Source organism: Rhynchophorus ferrugineus, unplaced genomic scaffold, assembly GCF_030347505.1.
Source record: "Rhynchophorus ferrugineus isolate W39M unplaced genomic scaffold, kcgeb_rfMv2 rfM6, whole genome shotgun sequence".
Lineage (NCBI taxonomy): Eukaryota > Metazoa > Arthropoda > Insecta > Coleoptera > Curculionidae > Rhynchophorus > Rhynchophorus ferrugineus.
In genome coordinates, this window is record NW_027472585.1 from 21,524,500 (window position 1) to 21,545,926 (window position 21,427).

The 21,427-nt window shown below is 33.1% G+C and overlaps 1 protein-coding gene across 4 annotated transcripts in view; it reads left to right on the forward strand.

Moving 5' to 3' along the window:
* Nucleotides 1–19,847, forward strand: part of alpha-Catr (alpha-catenin related) — a 169,292-nt gene extending 149,445 nt beyond the window's left edge. For 2 of the 4 annotated variants that reach the window (XM_076407738.1, XM_076407741.1), the window contains exons 6-13: nt 7,209–7,378; nt 7,447–7,701; nt 7,762–8,040; nt 8,354–8,509; nt 8,568–8,744; nt 10,791–10,997; nt 11,935–12,115; nt 19,581–19,719. In XM_076407738.1, the coding sequence (XP_076263853.1) occupies nt 7,209–7,378; nt 7,447–7,701; nt 7,762–8,040; nt 8,354–8,509; nt 8,568–8,744; nt 10,791–10,997; nt 11,935–12,081 (1,391 nt within the window). In that variant the 3' untranslated portion in view covers nt 12,082–12,115; nt 19,581–19,719. Of the gene's footprint in view, nt 1–7,208; nt 7,379–7,446; nt 7,702–7,761; nt 8,041–8,353; nt 8,510–8,567; nt 8,745–10,790; nt 10,998–11,905; nt 12,116–19,580 lie in introns of those variants that run through there. The other 2 variants (XM_076407739.1, XM_076407740.1) reach the window with 2 other exon arrangements.
* The last annotated feature ends 1,580 nt before the right edge of the window (nt 19,848–21,427 follow it).

Genomic DNA, 21,427 nt, shown 5'->3' on the forward strand with positions numbered 1-21,427 from the left:
TCTTAAAACATGTTTTACTTTTACTTTAACAGGACATGCTGTTCGGTTTACCACTACTACAATTGAAACAACGGTTCATTATTTGCGTCATCACGTTCAGTTCACCGACTTTATTGAAACACTTATCATCTGTCTTTCGGCATTCGTTTTTTTTTCAGGTTTCTAGCGTGCAGTTTCTCATTTCATGATTTCATATTGAGATAGCTATTCATTTAATTGCCTAATAGTCAATGATATATTAACAGCGCGCATTTCAAGGTTTGCTTGGGGAAGCACTTAACATCTTGTGTATGTTAGGAGCGTGTCATCTGATTTATTTTTTCTAACTGCTAACAATTTGTTCAAACTCCTTGTTTAATAATGCTCGCCAGCATCCACGGTTTATTTAGTAAGATTTCAGCGTATTCAAAGGTGTGTACCTCGCTCCACGGGCTTGGAAGTTGTCTTCGTCATATCTTCACATTTTGTCAACCACCGTAATAATCGTGACTGAATATATTTACAGCTTCTTTAGCATCTTTAAATGTCAATAAAGCACGTAGCTCTATGGTAGCGACCAGTTATGGTTCCTTCGTTGACATATTCACAAGGAAATAATTCTTCTTCTTTGTCGTTATAGCTTTCATCAACTTCAAAGTGGTATCCTTGGACTAGAAAACGCTTACAGTTGGATTATATTAGTTGGTTCGTGTTAGCAGGGTAGTTAACTTTGGGGTGTTAAATATTAACTTATAAGTGATCCACGTGGCAATGATAATTACTGATGTGATTAAGATATTAAAATCAGCATTGCTTGCGATTACTCTTTGGGGCCATACGGGGTTCAAGCTCTATCCACTACTATTCTATCATCTCATGGTTTCAATCCGATGTTTTAGTTAAATTATTCCTGCTTCGAAGGTGTGTCTGAACTTCATCTTAACCTTAGCAACCGTCATCTTCCCCAACTTATTTTCATACAATTCCATAGCGTTAAAACCTGTTGCAACACTCTGGATAACTTAATTATTTTTAATCCGCGTACCTTATCAGTTCACCCGTGCACGCCACGTCATTTCTTAAAACCTTTTCTTTTTCTAAAGCCCGAATTTTCTACCTCAAAATTGTTTTGTTGATGGCGGACGTAATGTTTTGATCATTATTGTAATTGTAACCCCTATCACAATAGCGGTATAAAAGAAATTTTTGTATAGACTTTATTTGTTTGACTTTATTTAAATAGACAATTATAATGAGGATACCTCCTCTACATCATTATTTTTCTTAAATTCTTCGGGTACCAAAATTTAGTTTTGCTGACACTCGGCCTTTTTCTTTAAAAATCTTGGTGCTATGGTGGACATCGTGTAGCGTTTGAATGGCAATTGAACATCACGAAAATAACCAGAAAAAATGCTTGTTAATCTTTCAAGGTTAAGATTAATTGTACAATTGTTGAGTTAACAATATAAGAAAATATACAGGAGTTAGTTAACATTATCAGATATTTATTAATAATATTACTATTTTCAAATTTAATATTATAATCTAAAATTAGAAAACAGTAAAATAAAATTATATCTTTTTTCTTATCAGAATGAAATATAAAGACCTTAAATATAATATTATTACTTTGTAGAGCTTCAATACTGATTATATGGACTAATTATATCTATTTGGATTAGTCACTGTTTTTCACTTCGTAGAGTTTATTGCTAATTTTATATAAGATTTTTGTTGTTTTCAATAAACTGCTTAATTAGTAACAGAAATATACTACAACAAAAATATTTTGAAAAATGTGGAATGTTTTTTTATACAAAATATTGAAATTAGTCGGAACTGGACCCGATATGGATAAACATAAATTTGCGCATGTAATGTCGATCGTGTCACATGCAATAAATATATGCAAACATAAAGCAGAAACGTTCTCCATTAAACGTGTATTTATATATAAATTATGGCTCTTTCCCAAAGTCGTATCCAGATCCGTGGTGAATGCTCATTGTAATTTCGTTTCAGATATGCATGCACATTGCTTATCGTTATAGGGCATCTGGTTTGAAGTTGTCGGTTGTACATTGTGCACAAAAAGCCAGCCCGTAGGCGAGCCTCAACTCCATTGTGTGTGCGTGATAAAGCTCGTTGTATAGGGTCTTTTTTCTTTAAGGCTGAAAGCGTGAATTTCACGGAAACTCCATGATTTCATCAAGTTTGGTCTGCGTTTTGTTATTCGCGAACTCGTAAATTATTTCGATTTTTTCGTGGAAAACCTTAAATATTCATAATGGCTTAATATACGATAAGCTGTAGTTTAATTGTTGTTTTTTTCTTTCTGACGTTTAATTGTTTACACTGAGTTTAACTTAAAATGTTACTCACTAAGAATGTAATTAAAAATATTAAAACCATAAATTTTACCAGGTGTACCGGAAAGTCATACCTAACAGATGTCGCTCAGTATAAGTATGCAATATTAGACACATATGCCATTTTATTTTACTGTCATCAAGCTTCAAAACCATACCATAGGGTAATATATACCGTTAACTTGCGTGTTCTCAGCAGGAAGGCGCTGAGAACGTCATTTCGCGGAATTTCATTGGTTAGTTTAAATTACCATTACAGGCACAGGCACAGGCACCTGTAATGAAAATATTTTATTGGGAGACCACTTCATTGGTCGACGATTTCATATGCATCACGTGACTAATGTCTGACGTCATATTCTACTGACCAATTCAATTTTAAATAAAACCAAAATGTAATTTTTCAAAACCATTTATTAATATAAAACTCTATATAAACACAAATATTATACAATATCAAAGAGTTAAAAAATATATATGTAATGAATATATATAATGTATATAAATAAAAAATAATTAAATGTGGATATATGGCTGGAATCTAATTGAAAACATAACATATCACGTGGCAATTATAATCAAAATTGTTTGCAGTTATTTTTCCAGTATTCGTATTTCTTTAGTGCTATCAATTCTTATTCCCTCGTATTGAAAGCAGAGCAACACAGCTGAAAGTCTGTATCTGTTAATATTATACTTACTTGTTCAACACAAAAATGTATTGAGGCAAGATATAATTATTTCTAAAATGTTATGTAGTTAACTCAGCAACAATATTAAAATGTATGATTACGGTTAACGGTTATCTCGGTTAAAAAGCCTTAAGCTAAAATATTAATTATAAGTATCTTGAGCAATATACGTTTGTTTCCAAGTAAATGAACCCCTTCAAAATAATTAGGTTTTTAAATGATGACACTTTACAAACAACTTTTTAAAGGGCAACAAAATCTTTTCATGTAGTATAATCATTTTTACCTTCAATGTAATTTTGCCATCGCCCCATCTGGATACATTTTGTGTTTTTTATAATATCTTTATTAGATACGCTTAATACAATCTTAATTATAAATTAATTTATTACTAAATTTTATTTGTACTTGGATTAATTCACAAGCAGTGGGAAAATACATCAATATGTTTTCCTCATTTATAAAATTATAATAACTTATAGCTATAGTTTACATTAAATGTATACACTTTATATAAGTTCGTATGGTTTGGTTTGCTTTAATCTCCTGATGTCCTGTGTTTCGTGTTTCAAGGCGAAATCTTGGATAACTTCGGAAATCCATTTGATTTTCAGATCATTGTGCAGTTCTTCGTTGGTTACGTAGCGATAAGCATTGGTAATCAATCGAAGAACCTTGTTTTGATGGCGTTGGATGGTTAGTTGATTTGAATTTTTAGTGCAATACTTGCACTCCATAGGTCCAAATTGGCTTTATAATTGTCTTATAAATCAACCTCTTTGATTTTAGATCAAGTTAAGAACATCTTCCGGCTAATGAAATGACTATAATTGTTCTATTTTGGTTCTAATGTGTTTTGCTTTTTGTTTAATATGCTGTTTCCAATTTAATCTACCCTCAAGATGTATACCAAGGTATTTAGCTAATTCTACTTGAGGAATCGGGCATTCATTGAGTGATATAATTAAGTTTTTATTATTTCGCCGCAATGCAAAATTAACGTGGACAGATTTGGAGCTATTAAGTTGAATTTTCCAATCTTTCATCCATTTGTAGATTTTTTTGACTGCCACTTGTACTTATTTTACTGCCCTAATCAGAGATATGTCGTAATGTGATTGCCATAATAATTGTGTCGTCAGCAAAGATCTGAAACATTGCCTCGGTTTCGCCTATTTAAGTAAAACCTCTATGTATACTCTATGAACTATACATGTTGTATTTTGCGAAAGTAGCATTGTCATAAATTTATACTTCATTGAAAATATGAAATTTCTTGTCTTAAAACGTGCATTTGTGGGACGCATTATTTTTTCTATTTAAGCAAAAGGAAAAAGGCCTTGATAGTCATCATTTGCCGGTAGAAATTTACGGTGATCATGCTCTAATCTTAAAAACCTGTGAGCCGTGTTTTCGAAAGTGGTGATTTTGATATGCAAGATAAATAACGTTCTGGTAGGCAGCGAATTTGAAGATAGGAAACCGCAAGGTTTACTGGATAAAGATCCAACATAAACTCAAAAACTATAGTCAAAAGCGTTAAATATGGCCCAGGAAATGATTAGCGACCGATTACGACCAATGGGGAAAATCCAAAAGATGGGAAGATGGGTCACATTAATTGAATGACAGGCAAATGGAAAATTGTAAAATCGTCTGTGAAATGCTGCATCAAATGTATGATTGGAAGTCATTTCTGCATCGAATAGTGGTGGGTTATTGAAAGTGGATTTATTTTTGAAACTCTAAGCGCAAAAAATTTTGGTTATCACCTGGCGATACCGGCCGATCGATTCCAAAGCCAAGTCGTTTTGGTTGTAGGACAATGCTCTGTGTTTGGAGGTACCAAAGTGGCGTGGTGTATTACTAACTGCCAAACCTGATGAAACAGTAAATATTGATCGCTATCGACAATAAATGATCAATTTAAACCATTCATTGATCGAAACACTTCCAGAATAGGCCGGAAGACGCGGTAAAGTGATTTTACAGAACGATAACGCGTCGTCTTATAAAGTAAAACCAGTTAAGAAAGCGTTTAGAACATTTGCATGGGATATATTATCGTATCAAAAGTACTCTCCAGATCTTGCCAATCCGACTATCGACTTTTCGCATCAATGGGATTTGCTCTGGCAGAGCAGCACTTCGCCAATTTCGAAGAAATTAAAAATGACTATATTTTTTGTGATGGCATTCAAAAATTGCTCGAAAGATGGGCAAGTTGTATAGAATCAAAGGGCCAATACTTTGAATAAATCATTTATTCCATTTTCTTGTAAATTATGTATTTTTTACCAAAAACCGGTAATGACTTTCCGATACACCTGGCATTCACTTTATATTTATTTACTATCTCTGGGCCACTTGAATTAGATATGGGTGCAGATTTCTAAAAAAGTTTTTCTTTCTATTATTTATTATAACAATCTAGTAAATTAACACTAATAAGCTATTTGTTTTCATTCTAATTTGTTACAATTTTAAAATTAGAAAGTACTTATTCTACGGTAGACACTTTCGGCTGAAGATCTATATCACTGCCCTTAATGTACACAGGAGTTTTTTTTATAAGTTCACTGAACTAGATCAAATGGTTTTACTCTTTTTAATCTTTCGATTAAGCCATTATCTAGGAACTAGAGAACCTCAACATTGATGTTCTGATGGAGCCTCTATTCATGTCTTTGGGCATAGTTTTTGATAACTTTAATGACGACTTTAATGACGGTTTTTACCTTCAGGTCCTTATGCAGATTGTCGTTACGAATGTATCATGGAGTATCAACAATATCTCGCAGTATTTTGTTTTGGAATCTTTGTATGATATTTATTTTGCATTGAATTTCACTACCCCAGAGTTAGACACCATAAGCCAACACTGGCTTCAAGTTGGTAAAGTTGTTGGTAAAGTAAAAGTTTATTATATACTGAGAGGCTAAATATGTAATAACCAATACTTTTTTTATACTCCAGCTTGAGTTCATCACATTCTTTCTTAACATATAGTTTCTACCTGAATTTAATATCACGGGTCATGCCGAGATATTTGGCTGTATTTCCATACGGGACTGCTTGTTGATTTATATATACTGGCCTTTGCTTGATCCTTTTTATGCCTAAATTTTCTATTCATAATTCATTGAATTCGTCAATAATTGTTTGTAATTTTTCGGTTTATTTAGTATTATTATATCCAATGGATAGGAATTCCGTGTTATCTACAAATGTAGCAACATTTTCGTTGAATGTAGGCAAGTCCCGAGTATACAGCAGATAATGGACTTGTACCAATACAGTTTCCTGTGGCACACCTGCTTGTATTTCTTCAAGTCTAGGCATCATCTTGTTTGACTCTAAAGTATCATTCGAATATAGACTTTAACATTTTTGAATATTGGCCAGGGGGAAACAAGTTAATCTCGTGCCAAGTCTTATATAATGTTTGAGCGACATCTAAAAATATTGAAAACGCATGTTATTTTCTTCTAGTAATTTTTCTATGTCTTTGGTGATTCCGTGCACCTGATCAATCATATAGGGATATAGTTTCTTGAAACCAAATTGATGATTCAGAATAAGATGCTTTTCCTGATGCTTCCCTTTCAATTAAGTTTCTCAAATAATTTGGACATTATTGGCAATAGTGATTTTGACACCTTCCACAGTTGCGTTCCATATTTTGGTCTGAAAGGAGCAGTTATGAGGTTGATGATCTTAATTAGTGCTTTTCTTGTAAGTACCTTTAAAATTTTCTCGATACCAAGGTCAAAGCCAGGAATCTTTTTTACAATAATACGATTTGTTATTTCTTTCTTAACCTCGATCAAAGTGAAATTTTCATCCTTTCCTGTCTAATGTATGGGGTTGGTTCTGACTATTATTTAAAAATTGTTACAACATTTTTTAATTCATGGTTTGTCTGAGAATGTTCTTAATTTTGCACATTGTTGTTCACTACAGCAATTTTTTTAAAGGTTTAGTGTAATTTAATTCTGTATAGAGTTTGTTTGCGAGTCAAAGAAAACGATTAAAACTTCTTTATTAAAACGTTTTATCATATTTTGAGCTATATCTCATAATTACCAATCAGTGTGATTTATATAATTATGTACAAAATAAGATAACGTTATGAGGATTAATAAGAACTAATTTTTTTTTTTAGATACTTCCTATCAAGAAGTGCTACCTTCTGCCTTAGAGGCAGTTCTAGAAAGAACTCAGGACTTCACTGATAGTGCCTATACCATTCACGAATACCGAGAAGCTATTCTAGAGGCAAGCGAAAGACTGAAATCTGAAATGGATCACCTGTTAGGACTTTACGCTAACGTGGTACGTACTTCATCTGCTCGATACATTATTCGGGAATTTTCTAAGTGATATTCTATTGGTTTTTATAGGTCCAGGTAGGCTTCCAAGACACCGCCAATTGTCCGGAGATCGAGGAATCTGTACAAGCCTGTATAAATTCCGCACGAGATTTATCTAGACATCTCGCCAACGCAGCTATTAACCAGGCCCAGGAACTGAGCACCGCAACTAAACAGGGCTTGGAGTTGGTGGCTGCTATTCGACAGCAGGCTGTCGGAGGTGATACGGACAGGCTTCGACACACATCTGACGAATTTCAGGACTCTATTGATCACATATTGGAGGTATATGAATGTTAGTGTTAAAGGAGCTCACGAAACTTATATCCATTCTATTGTTTATAGGTGTGCAAGTTACTGAGGCATGTGGCCGTGTCTGAGACATTACAAGTCTCGGCAAAATTCACCGAAATCAATTTAAGGGTGTACGGGCCTCAGGTGGTGACCGCCGCGAAGACTGTATCCCTGCACCCTGGCAGTAAGATCTCTCAGGAGAATTTGGAAGTGTTTGCTGAGATGTATCAATGGTTGGTGTCAGACGTAACCACCATAGTCAAAGATGTATTGGATGCCAGTCAATCTAAACCAGAGAAGCAAGTGTACATGTCTTTACCAAGACCGGGGGTAAGACAAAAATATGCGTGATATAGATCGGGTCTTCTGTAGGTTTGCTTTTGCTGATGGTTACACTGCTAGAAAGTATTTGAAAATTAAAATTGGTTTGGCTGTTGTTGAAAATTATATCGAAATATTACACAATTTAAAATTATATTAACTCATTGATGAACCAAGATTTGAAAAATAGATATCATTGTAACATACATCTTCTTTTTTTATAGATATCATTCAAATGTTGATTTGTAAATATGTTGATACTTTTCTGATTATATAGTGGAAAATTAATAATCTTGTATGTTGAACTGATTTCTGTTGATAGAAACACGGTACTACATCAAAACCTCTCAAGGCTGTGAGACTGGACACCGAGGAACAAGAGAGGATCGCCAAGTCGGGCTTGGAAATGAAACTGGCGACCAGTGAGATGGAAGCTGAAGCCGACAAGTGGCAGGAAAGCAACAGCGCTCAGATGGATGTAAGATCGTGTCCAGTTTTAATTTTTCGCTTGTTCTACAATGTCGTGTAAACTTTAGGAGAACAATGACATAGTTAAGCGGGCTAAAAACATGTCTTCCATGGCATTTTCTATGTACCAGTTCACTAAAGGAGAGGGTCCGTTGAAAACTACTCAGGATCTTTTCACTCAGGCCGAATATTTCGCCGAGGAGGCTAATAGACTGTACAAAGTTATAAGGCAATTCAGTTATCAGGTAACATTCATAACACTACACATTCCACTTTCTTCAGTCATGAATCATTATCTATTCATTTGAAATATATAACAATGAAAACAATTTCTTAGATATATCTTTTATAATATTTGATCAGTTATTTGTTTATGTTTAGAAAATATTTTTAATGACCTTTTCTTATTTCTAAGTTCAGTTTGGTTCTGTTTTGTTGGTTTCGATGCCCATAATAAATTCCCTACTTTTTTCGAGTGATTTTAAGAATTTCGTATAACATATATTAGGGCTTCTCCATATTCTGATAATTTTCTCATTAAAAGGTTCATTATTCAGAAAAATTAGTACAATACATATCTATCAAAATATTTTCAATTATTTTCTATAACATTTTGTATCATTAATAATAAAATATGAAAGCAACTATTACATTTCATCAGCCATCACAGTTTTTCAAAAAAAAAAATTTCTTTTTTTAATTCAAGTAATATTTTGATTGTTACGTAGATATGTTGTTACAGTTATGCAGTTCAATATTTTCATTTTAAATATTACTTTAAGCATGATCAGAAATTTTTTCCGAAAATTCAATTGTATAACTACTCAATAGTTGATGATTAATAGTCTTTATATCATTAGTTTTAGCAATGCCTTCAGCATAGAGATTTTCTCAAGCTTACTAACATTTTCTTGTATAACGTAGAGGTTCCAATTAAAAAGGATACCGCTAATTCAAAATCAGTATTTTTAACAATAACATTGAGTTCTTTTATATATATTGTTAATTTGTAAAAAACATATTTTCGTTGCTATGGAATGCGATTATTATTAACCAGGCTCTTAAACCAATATTTAGATAGTTATAACAGGTCAATTGAAAAGTCTCCGCCCTACCATAGTAAAACACATTTTTCTGGCAGAATTAATTTTTTTATTCAACATAATTCCCTTCAATGGCGATATACTGATTACAGCGACTCTCTGGTTTTTCGATACCATTTTGTAGTACGATTTGTCCTTTGCTTCAAAATAGGCCTCAGTTTTGGCGATCAGCTCTTCATTTAACGAAAAGTTCTTCCCAGCGAGCATTCTTTTAAGATCTCAGAAAAGGAAATAGTCGCGGGGGGCCAGATCTGGAGAAAACGGTGGATGACGACGGAATTCGAAGCCCAATTCATGGATTTTTGACACGGTGCATTATCTTGGTAAAGCAGCACTTTCTTTTTCTTCAAATGCGGCCGTATTTCGGCGATTTCGACCTTCAAACGGTCCAATAACGTTATATAATAGTCGCTGTTGATGGTCCTTTCCTTTTTCACGGTAGTCAATGAAAATTATTCCATGCGCATCTCAAAATACAGACGACATAACCTTGCCAGCCGACTGTTGTGTTTTCCCACGCTTTGGAACGGGTCCATCGTATGCAGGATGCAGGACTCGGATGACTGTGGATTGAACTTCGGTGTGAAATGATGGAGTCATGTTTCATCCATTGTCACATATCGACGCAAAGACTCGGGTTTATTACGCCTGATCATCTTCAAACACTGCTCCTAATCATCAACTCCTCGTTGTTTTTTTTGTCAAAAGTGAGCTCACGCGGCACCCACTTTGCACAGAGCTTTCTCATACCCAAATATTCGTGAATGACATGATGTACATGTTCAGTTGATATCTTTAGAGTGTCTGCTATTTCATTCGGTTTAAATTTACGGTCATTCAAAATCATTTTGTGGATTTTTTAAATGCTTTCGTCGTTTGGGCGTCCACTTCGTTCACCGTTTTCGGTTCTCATTTCACCACGTCTAAACTTAGCATACCAATCCTCGATGGTTGATTTTCCTGGGCCAGTGTTCGGCCAAGTTTTTGCTTCAACTGTATTTTTTCCTTCAAAAGCATTTATCCATTATTTCACAATAACAAAAGTTGATTCACTCAAAATGCTATAATTCACAAACTAATGATCTAACAGCTGTCAAATTTATACACGCATCCTTTGAGGGTTAGACTTTTCAATTGGTCTGGTAATATTGGGATAAAACATATTGATATTTTTTTGATTATGTGTAGGTGCCTGGTGGTGCTCAGAAGAAAGACCTATTGGAGAACTTAGACAAAGTGCCAACGTTCGTGCAAAGGTTACAGTTCACCGTTAAAGATCACACGGTTGGTAAAGCCGCCACCTTTACCAAAGTGGACAACGTTATCCAGGAGACCAAAAATCTTATGAACGTTATTTCAAAGGTTGTAACCGTATGTTTTGAATGCGCCACCAAGGTAGGTCATAGTTCTTGCTACTCACTTTTCTCTCTCTCTGTTCCTCTATCTATCTTTCTCTCCTTATTGACATGTATACACTATATATCTTCTACACTTCGAATGTATCTGGTTTTGTTATTACTCATAGTAATTTTGTGATAATTTTGATGTTAATTTCGGATTACGCGACGTCTAGAGCTTTCTAATTTTATTGTAATATTAATAATGTTTAAAATGTGCCGAATTGCTATTGATATATATAATATTAGTTGGAAAAAAAAACTTCAACGGTAAAGTATTTTTGTAAATTTTGGTGCTTTCTTTAACGCTTAAAATGCTTTCGTTGCTTTCAATAGTATTATGTAGTTGTCTACCACGACTTCAGTTTCTGATGAATTAGATTCTTTCATCTAATTTTTAAAGAAATAGGAACCGTTAATTTTTTTAATATATAAGCTGCTATTGAGTGAAATTTAATTATACATTTAGTTAATGAGAATTTTCAAAATAGAAAAATGAACAGAGCATTATGGAGAATAGAACACCAAAAATGGAAATACATTTCTACAATTTGTAAGGATTTATGTTGTATGTAAAATTATTTGTACAAAGTGTTAAAAGATATGATTTCCACTATGAGTTGTATGACAGTTAATAATTTTTAAAGTTCGATTACTCTAAATGAGCATGTGATTATTTTTATTTATTAACAAAATAACTATATATGAAATAAATTAGCAAGAGAAAACTGAAGAATCTATGTATATTTTGTTTACAGACGGCAATATCATGTGTTTAATTAACTATTAGTAATAATAATAAACCAGATAACAATCAATCTACTCAACCTCTTTGTACTCTTTCACGTTTATCTATCTCTTTCTTCAAATATTTACATTTTATTTTTTATTTTGTGTTAATTTTAGTTTAATTTTTGTTGCCTTGATGAATTTAGTTCAATATTACCTTGCCCCAGAGAGTGTATATTCCTTGTAACGAGCTGAATGGTGGTGTGTTGCCCGGACAATTGAGTCCGCAAGCTTTAAATCGGATCCTGAACGACAGAAAAGCGATCGGAGGTAGTTTGACGTTGCCTCGGTGATGCGTGGATGATGATTTGATCTGGTCAAATTTCGGTAATTATGTGGTATAGTTTGGTCCTACTAATTTGATTGTGTTGGTATCGATTTCTTCTATATTTACAATATTGTCTATATATTTTTCTTGTGTGTTTAATGTTGCATAATACAAATATTAACTTTCTATACATTTTATAATATAATTGGTATTTTGGTTGCTGATTTTTGATTGCCACCTGTCATTTTATACCATGATTAATTAGGCAAGGATATTCGAGTGCAGACGGTCAAGATAGTGTGCTCAAGCAGTGTAAGTTTTTAAGGTTCTCTAACTAATGTGTATACTTTTAACACAATATTTCCCACCAAAGTCATTTAAAATGCATTTAAAATGATTTGGCTTTTATTAAAGTTGTCATATTTTTCTATTCATACAGGTTTTCTCGATGCTTCTTTTCTAGATAGAATTATTCATTTTAACATTATGGGATTTTAAAGTTGAAGATAGCTGTTAAATATATTTAAATTTATTGTTAAATATACAGTTTGTGGTTCAAAAATCTGCCCAGTGAGCAGCAAGTATTTCTTATAATAATTAGGGTAAAAGCTTGAGGAATTATTTTGCAACAATTTTATGGAACCTGCGATGAAGTCTGTTTTTTTATTATCTACATAATTGTGGAGTATATGATTCGCAATTATTCTTGTAGTTATTTATATTGTTTTTTTATTTAAATATCGTTTCTGTTTGATTGTTTCGTTTTATTTTAGCTACTTTAATTCTGCCCTTTTACTAAATTTAACCTTTTTATAATCTATGATAATGAAAGAGATATTTTTTAAAGGCATGGATTAAGACGTAGTGTTTACTTATTAGATATTTCTTGTTATTTCAGATAGTTTTAGTTAGAAATTACCCTTAAAATTGATAAAACTAAAATAATAAAAACTAAATACTATGTAATATAACTAAAAATACCAATTTTTAATTAGATCCTTTTTTAAATACAATCTTTTTTTAATTTTGAACGAGGCGAGCCGGATGTTACCGGTCACCGAAATTGACATGCCTTTAAGCTGCATTTGGATTTTTCGCTTTCGTTTTTGGCATATTTTTAGCTGTTTCTCATTTGGAACATTAATCCGAATCCTTAAATACGACATCGAGCCTAATACCGTGAACTGGAATAAATCGTCCGCTTAAACTGTCGGTGAAACTGGTCGAAAATGCGCGGACCAGCGCTTATAATGTAGATTAATGACTGGTTATTAATTATACGAATTTGGAGTGTTTTTGCTCTTTAAGCGATGAATTATGGGACGATTTATTTCTGTTATACAACACAGTCCGATAACAAGACACGATAAAATGACACGGTGTTTGATAAACAGCAACAATTTGGATATTGGGTATTAGTTTAATATAGATTTAAATAAATTTCCTTCTAAATGAGAATAATAATCTATAACAGTTTAGCAATATATTGGCCTTGGTACGTATCAGTAACTGTGCTGTATATTTCTAAATATTAAGTATACAAATTTGGTTCCGGCTTTTATCGTTAATTCATATTACTTCACAGTAACAACATTTGAAAAGTGATTTATTCAATAGTTTAAGAGATCATTCAAGACATGAATTTTTCGGTGTTTTTTTATACATAGAACGAGATATTTTTAATCTGTTAGACAGCTGACGATTCAAGTGTTTTGTAACGTATTTATGATTATTATTGCATTTTTGTTTTTTGTTTAGCATAAGCACGTGAAACGTTACCATCTGAACACGACTGTCTTTCCAGAAATCAGGTTTCCAAAGAAAACCAGCTTCATAGGAAGATGCAAGGAGAGATCCGACAACACGGCTATGCGCGGCTGTTTCCTCACTTTTTGATTTTCCCCTCACTTTTGGCTCAGCAGAGTACCCAAGTGTAGGTTTCCATAATTAGCATCGTCATGTGCGATATTCATTTTGTTGGACATCATTGCTACGGTTGACCAAACATGGGTGTCAAATCCAAATAATAGCGTTAGGGTCATTAGCCATCAGGAATATTAATTAAACAAACATCTTCTGCTGGGAAAATCGTATCCATGGTTTATTTGTGATAGTAAGAGGATACTGTTGATTGATTTCATGGCACCTCAGCATCTATCAACTCAGACAGTTATTGCGCAATACTATAAAAACTCAGGCAAGCTATCCAGAACCGCTCCGAGGACGACTGGCACTTGCTGCTACTTCAAGACAACGCCAAACCTCATATCTCCATGTGTCTGTCAAACACAGGAACGTCGTCATTGTCATTTACCTATATTAGAGTATGGACCTTGCGCTTAGTGATATAACTTCTTCTACAAGTTAATGCTTCGCCAAATTGCTTGGGTACGATCCAACCATTGTCTACATCAACATTTTGTCCTCTTACCTTCACAGCTATCGATCGCCCATTGTCCGCAACTGATCGCCGACGATACAATGGGTATCTATCATTTCTCGTTATAGTTTCAGCAATCAGGTCTCTTAGGTATCACTTGGAACACTTGCCGTCAACCATACAGGGTGAATTGTAGTTGAAAACTCTGTAAGGTCCATTTATCATGTGTTTGGTAATTACTGCATGCAATTTTGGGTCAAAGTGGGCATGAAATTTTCCTGTATAATATGTGTAGCGCCAAATGATGTCATCTGGAAACAGCTGTTATATTTCTAAATGTTGGCCAAGAAGTGCTTAGAATCATTTCCAATCCCAGAAACTAAAGAGCGTAACGGATCTAGTGGTGGGACCAATTGTGGCAACTTTACTTTGCCTCCAGCACAACATAATCCAGTAGATTCACCACTTTATTTTAACGCCTTGGAATATTTACAAATTATTGTCATTTCCCAATTGTTACCGATTTGTCTGCACAATAATCTATTGCCGCATCATAGTGGAATGCAGCTCGTTCCAGGATCACAGGAGCACTGTGTCTGCGGAATCGCTCAATTTCATTATATCGTGCTCGCTGTTGTTGTGTTTGATGTGCACGAACTCGTTGCATTCAAAGCCTATCTACTTCATTGTCACGCAATTTTGACCCACGAAATGCGACTATTTTCATGATCTGTCTCTCTTTGGTCATCAATGCGGTTAGCACGTGAGGTAGCTCTTCGCACATTTGATTGACTGCGACGACCTAAGTCAGGTCGTCTTCTCCTGGGCATCGTAAATTGTAATTAATCAAAGTGAGAAAAGTTCTCGCGCACTTAGCAATAAAGTATCACTATTACAAAATATCAACAAAAAAAAAGAGCACATAATTTGAAATGTCACTATCACAAAGGATCACCGAAGTTAAGGAAGTTCTCGCGCACGTAGGTTGTCAGATTCGATCCGCAACATAAAAGAAAAAACAAAATTGTTGTTTTTATTTAATTTCGAGCATTTTCATATTTATTCACCTTTTAAACCTTCTCTGGATTCCCACAAATAATTTAAGACCAAAATTATCCAAATCGGTCCAGCCGTTCTCGAGTTTTAGCGAGACTAACGAACAACGATTCATTTTTATATATATAGATAATTTAATTTTCTAGCATGCTACATAGGAAATGTGAAGTTCACTCATAAAAACCTTATATTACACAATTAATTTCGGTCATGATTATTATAGGTTATTATAATTGAGATTGGTCATCATTACTCTGGTTTGATTACTCAATTATTCCATTTAAGTGTCACCTAACTTTCTTAAATTTGACTTGTCAGCTTCAAATTTCAAATCACACGTGTCAATTATATCATAGTTTGGAATGAAATTTTGCAAGTAAAACAACTTAGTCTAATAATAGGACTTTGTGTAGACCTTAGAAGAACGTTATAGATAAATATGTTTGGTTAAAATAAAAGCATCACTGTCAAAGCTGAAGGCTATTTTGAAATTATTTATAGGTCGTTTTATACGTTTTATATTACACCTGAAGGCGATTATCTGTAATAATCTGATAATATTTTGGGTATAAAATTTAATTTTTAAATTAAACAGAAATGGGAGGAATCATATTTGTATACCAAGTAAATAACAGCCTATCTTTATATTCTACAAATGTATATGTAATATGGCCTTTAAAAATTTAATGAGAAATGTCCTTTGCGAGGATAAGAAATAAGGATATTTATTTGTGTATATTAATAAACAAATTAAAATCAGACATTGTTGCTGTTACACTATCCATCTTACACACACATACATGCACACCAACAAAGACCTAAACTAAAATCTAAATGATATAAACATTAAAAATATTTTTTCTTATTAAATTAGCTTAATTTACCTGGCAATCCAGCTTACTTCGGCAACCATGACGAATATCAGGTTATTGATGGTGCTTGACTGTGTGTTGTATTTGTGCTTAGATAATGTTGAAGCTAGAAGGACACTGCTGCCAGTTTCTCAGTAGTTCACCGGTTGAGAAGACGCTCACTGGAACTGGTGCATCATAAACGGTCATGTCGATTGTTTCTGATGCATCAGACAGGTCGACGACGTGTTAGTTTGGAAAAATAGGAGTTTGAGTTTGTAGATGACCATTGTTCTTAGAACGTAGTGCAGAACACTTTGCAGTTTTAACAATAGCGAATCATTCAGTTGATTATCATTTTATATATCGACCACTTTTCAGTGAATAGCATTCTACACATATCATCTGATAAATTAGTGGGTGAGCTTTGTATATTCTGCGAATGCCTTGGTATTTTACATGATATTTGATAATATCAACTAACATCTATACTAAGCGATATAACTTGGATATGGCGAACTGATCGCATTTAAGAGATCCAGTAATGTAGTACTGTAACAGTATTTTTAATTTTGGGGGATATATAACAACTACAAAATGTTTCTGTAATAGTTTCATGCAAGTTTACTTTCGTGGCATGCTATTTCCTAATTCAAACAATTCTAAACAAAAGATTAGTAAAAACTATATGCCGTCAAGCATTTTTTCTGTAATCGTATGAAAACAAATGCAAAATATGGTAAATTTAAAACAATAAGCGAATATTTTACTATGGTGTTTAGTTATGCCAGCTTAATTTATGCTTTTGCCCCATTAGAAGTTGGTACGAAGATGACCTATCCCATACAGCAGTGAACTTACGTTATCAACATTTATAACATCAAAACAATTTATATAAAACAAAATTCGAATTGTAAAATAGAAAAAATTAACTACTGTTAATTTACATCTACACTTGTCTGTAGGTTAGAGTTATTTTAACATATCTACATTGAACTCTTTTCTACAAGATTTTTTTAAGTAACGGTATACCCTGGAGGCTTAATTCACTTAATTAACAATTGTATGTCCAAGTAATATTTTACTTTTATTAGAGACCATAATTACCTTTTTACATATAGTTCTTGTCTGCTTCGTTGATGTTTTGTCAAGTTATTTTCGTTCATTATCAATTTATTTGGATTTTAATGTGAGTCTGCAAAATAGTTAATATTCATTGTCGTTTCATATATTCCAACCAAATGCTTATGTGTGTTCTGAATAATTATACATCTATATATGCACGCAAATTTTTCACTGAATAATACGATTTTTTACAGTTATCATATATTAATTATATACTCACCTTGAGTTGCTTCTACTCTCATCACACTTTCTTAGTAATTGCCGGCGTTGGATCATAATCCCCTTGAGACATCCTGAAAATTTCATTTTGTTACTACCTGAGTCACGGTTCAAGTCAATAACTAAACTGTTCAATCCGATCTTGTTCACGATTTCACCATTTGTCAATTTCTTCTTCAGTGTTTGACTGAAGGTGTTATCATAAACAATACTTCTCTCTACATATCAAAACGGTTCTTTTTGTATATCCTTATTTGACCTGCATGCTCATTGTAGTAATTCTTTGCTATACTTCAAGGCAATTCTATTGGATTGAACATGCAGTTATAGAGACGTAATACTTTGTGGCCATATTGTTCACTCAACTGATCTACTGAATCATTTTTCATGCCTATTTCTAAAAAAGTAAATAACATAAAATGCAATGAAACATTTCATTTATATTTACCGAATAACAGTTTGAAATAGTTCAGTTTTTAACATGGTATCGTAAAATTTTAATTTATGTTTTGCAAGCCATTCTTTAATTGCAGTCTTTGTTGCTCCATTTGTTGAGATTTCTTACACGAGTATGTTATGTTCATTCTGCATAACAATAAATAATGGTTCCTTCAAGTTCTTTAACAGCTTATTTTCAAACCCCTGGCAAAATATGTTATGGTTAATTTCTCCATTATACTGACTTCGCTTGAATTATTTCTGTTTCTACCATGAAGAACAATATATCTGCAATGAGTTTTTAAAAATATCATGACTAACAAAACCTAATGAAATGTTATTTTAATTTATAACTTTTCCAATATAACTTTTCTTGTTTTTACGTTATGTTTGTTATCATCTTGCCATGAATGGCCCAAGGTCCCAATGTTTGGAATATCTAAATTTGATCTAATAAGAGTTCGAAATTATATCTTCTTTTATATGATTATATGTTTTGCTCTTAGCTATGATTATTTGCTAAAGCCTATGCCTGGAAGTTCCATTAGACCTGTTCGTGTGTTAACTTTACACCATCTGAATTTTATGTGTCCTAACGGCATATAAAGGGAAGTCCCTCAAGAAGGTGTATATATCTAAATTTTCTATGAATACCTCCCAGACTAACAGTTTTCTCCGAAATAACAGTATCGAGTTATGTTTAAACGACCACTGTATCTATACATTTCATAAATTTTATCTCAAATGAGTTAACATCAAGGCGATCTTGATTTAACTCGATAACCACTTCATATGTGGACGTTTTCTTTTCGGTTAATTCAACACTATATTGCTTTCCATCTTCTGAGATATTTTTGTCTCATTGTCCATTTAAATAGTCAGCTAGGCTGCAACATCCTAAAATTATTTTCAATAAAAACTCCAGCAACTTAATATTAAATGGTATCAATATTTACTTTTTTTGACGCAATTTACTACTAATAGTAACTCCCATTATGCCGTTCCAGTTCGAAGTAACTGATTAGATACGCAGTCTGTTGCAGACTGACTATTTTTAGCTTAGGAATTTTCAGTCAAATTGATAAGCAATGTAACGGTATAAGTAATAATCAAACAACACGGCCAATTTAGATTACAAATTGTAATAGGTAATACATTCGACATCGTGATGACGTAAGTTCACTGTTATTTTGGATGGATATATTGTTTTGTTTAAATCTTTACATATTATATTTTACACATGAATAATACAATAAAAAATGATAATGTAGGCAATTATTCAGTATAGATTTACAAGAAAAGTTCCTCAAAATTAATTTAAAATCCTAGAAATGTAGAAATAAACATTTTGTTTCAAAAACTATTTCATGCTCATATGATGGATCCTCCTTGAATGTGTTCAGTCGCGAGAAATGTGAATATTTAACGTTTTACTCATTGACTCAACTGTTACAGTATAAATTGGAGTTTAGAGGAAGCGGCAGCGGCTCAGGTCGTGGTATGGGAGGCGAGGGCAGCTCCTCGAGCGGAGGAGGCGGTACCGGAGACAGCAAAGGCGGAACGGCTTCCGGATCGGACCAGAGCTTATGACAATTGGGGATGTCTAGACGCAACAAAGGAGACTCGAGACGCACTCGGGTCTCCTTCTTGTTGTTCTAGGACATCGGCCAAGAATACGGTGGGTACCTGGTGGTTCAGACAGACCTTATTTCGTTGCGCGATTTTCCTTTTATCCTCTCGAATCACCTTGTACGTCGAAGAGGTTATGTTTATAAGCCAAAATTGAGTATCGTTGTTTTGAAAATAGCTTGCATATTTTCTGATTCGATTAATTTCCATATTTTAATTCTTAATTTAACAGGGTTTACTGCTATTTATTGAACGAATCTTTGACCTTTTCATTTATTTTATGCAAATATGTGTTTTTATATGTATCCTTTGGGTACATTCTTTATAAAAAATATTAAATTTTGGTCAAAAAATATGCAATCTGTTATAGGCTAAGAGCTAGCAACGTTTTTCAGAGAGAGTTTCAGCTAAGCTGATCTTTTGTCATATCATCCCTTTCACTCTCTCGGTCAGCACCCGACCCATCTGGCTGGCGTCACGGGTTGCTTTTACTAATGCGCATTGTACCTGTACAGGTAAAAATACCCAATTTTTAAAATAATTAAGAATACATTATTTTTTTTATGACTTTTGATAGGCTTAACAAATATATTTAATTAATTGCCAGACAATTTTATGATTGTTTATAATGTGCCAGGCGCAAATTTTTATTTATAAAAAAAATTAAATTATTTCAGTATGGCTGTAATTTCTATATGATATTATTTAGGTATCGAAATACCTAAAATTAATTTGTCAGACAATAATTCTATCGTTTACTAATAAGGCACACGGATTAATTCCGGAAAAGTGGTGTAGTATAATGCTGGTAGTGAGAGAGATAGTTGCAAAGTAGATTGCTATGAAACAGTTTAAAAATCGTTAAATTAAGTCTCGTAATAATATAATCTTATAATAGTTAAATATAAACACTAAAAAGAAGAAATAATATTAGAAGTAGACTACATTACTAAGGTAGGAAGTAAAATTAAAAAATACACAACTAGATTCTTTATTTCAAAAGCTTTGATCGGTACGGTGTCACAAAAATGGATGCATCTTGATAATCATCATCATTATCATTGCTTTCATTGACATAATTATTGGTATCATCGTCTTGATAATTATTGTCTTCTAATATTTTATCATCTGAAAGAAAAATACATTCTATTCAACAGATTCGGTCTATTTGTTTATTTTTTTATGTTCTTTCAATAATAATATCAGCTATGAGACGATGGTAATTGTTTTCCAACAAACGAAACAAAATCATATTTACCATCGTTGATGGTCCAGCCAGAAGCAAGTAGTGATAGAGAAATTTGATTGATTTTTAGAAAAATTTGTCATATTACGAACTCTTAATAAATGTTGTTGCAATTCAGCCTTACAGGGTGGGAGACTTGCTAGATCGAAGTTCCGGAATTTTTTGTTAAAATTATCGTTTGATTTTTTAGATGGATAAGTGCTTCAAAATAAGTGAAATCGAACGTCATTGACATTCAATGATGACATGAGAATTGACATGAGAATCACGAGCTCAATATATGTGACAAATAAATTTTTCTAGAGTTACAAATGTTTTCTCCAATAATTCTTCGTCATCGGTTCTAATATTTTGAAAAGCTAGATGGTACTCTTTAGATTTGCCCAGCAATTTGTAAGGCCGAGCTTTTCTTTCCAGAAGAAAGCTG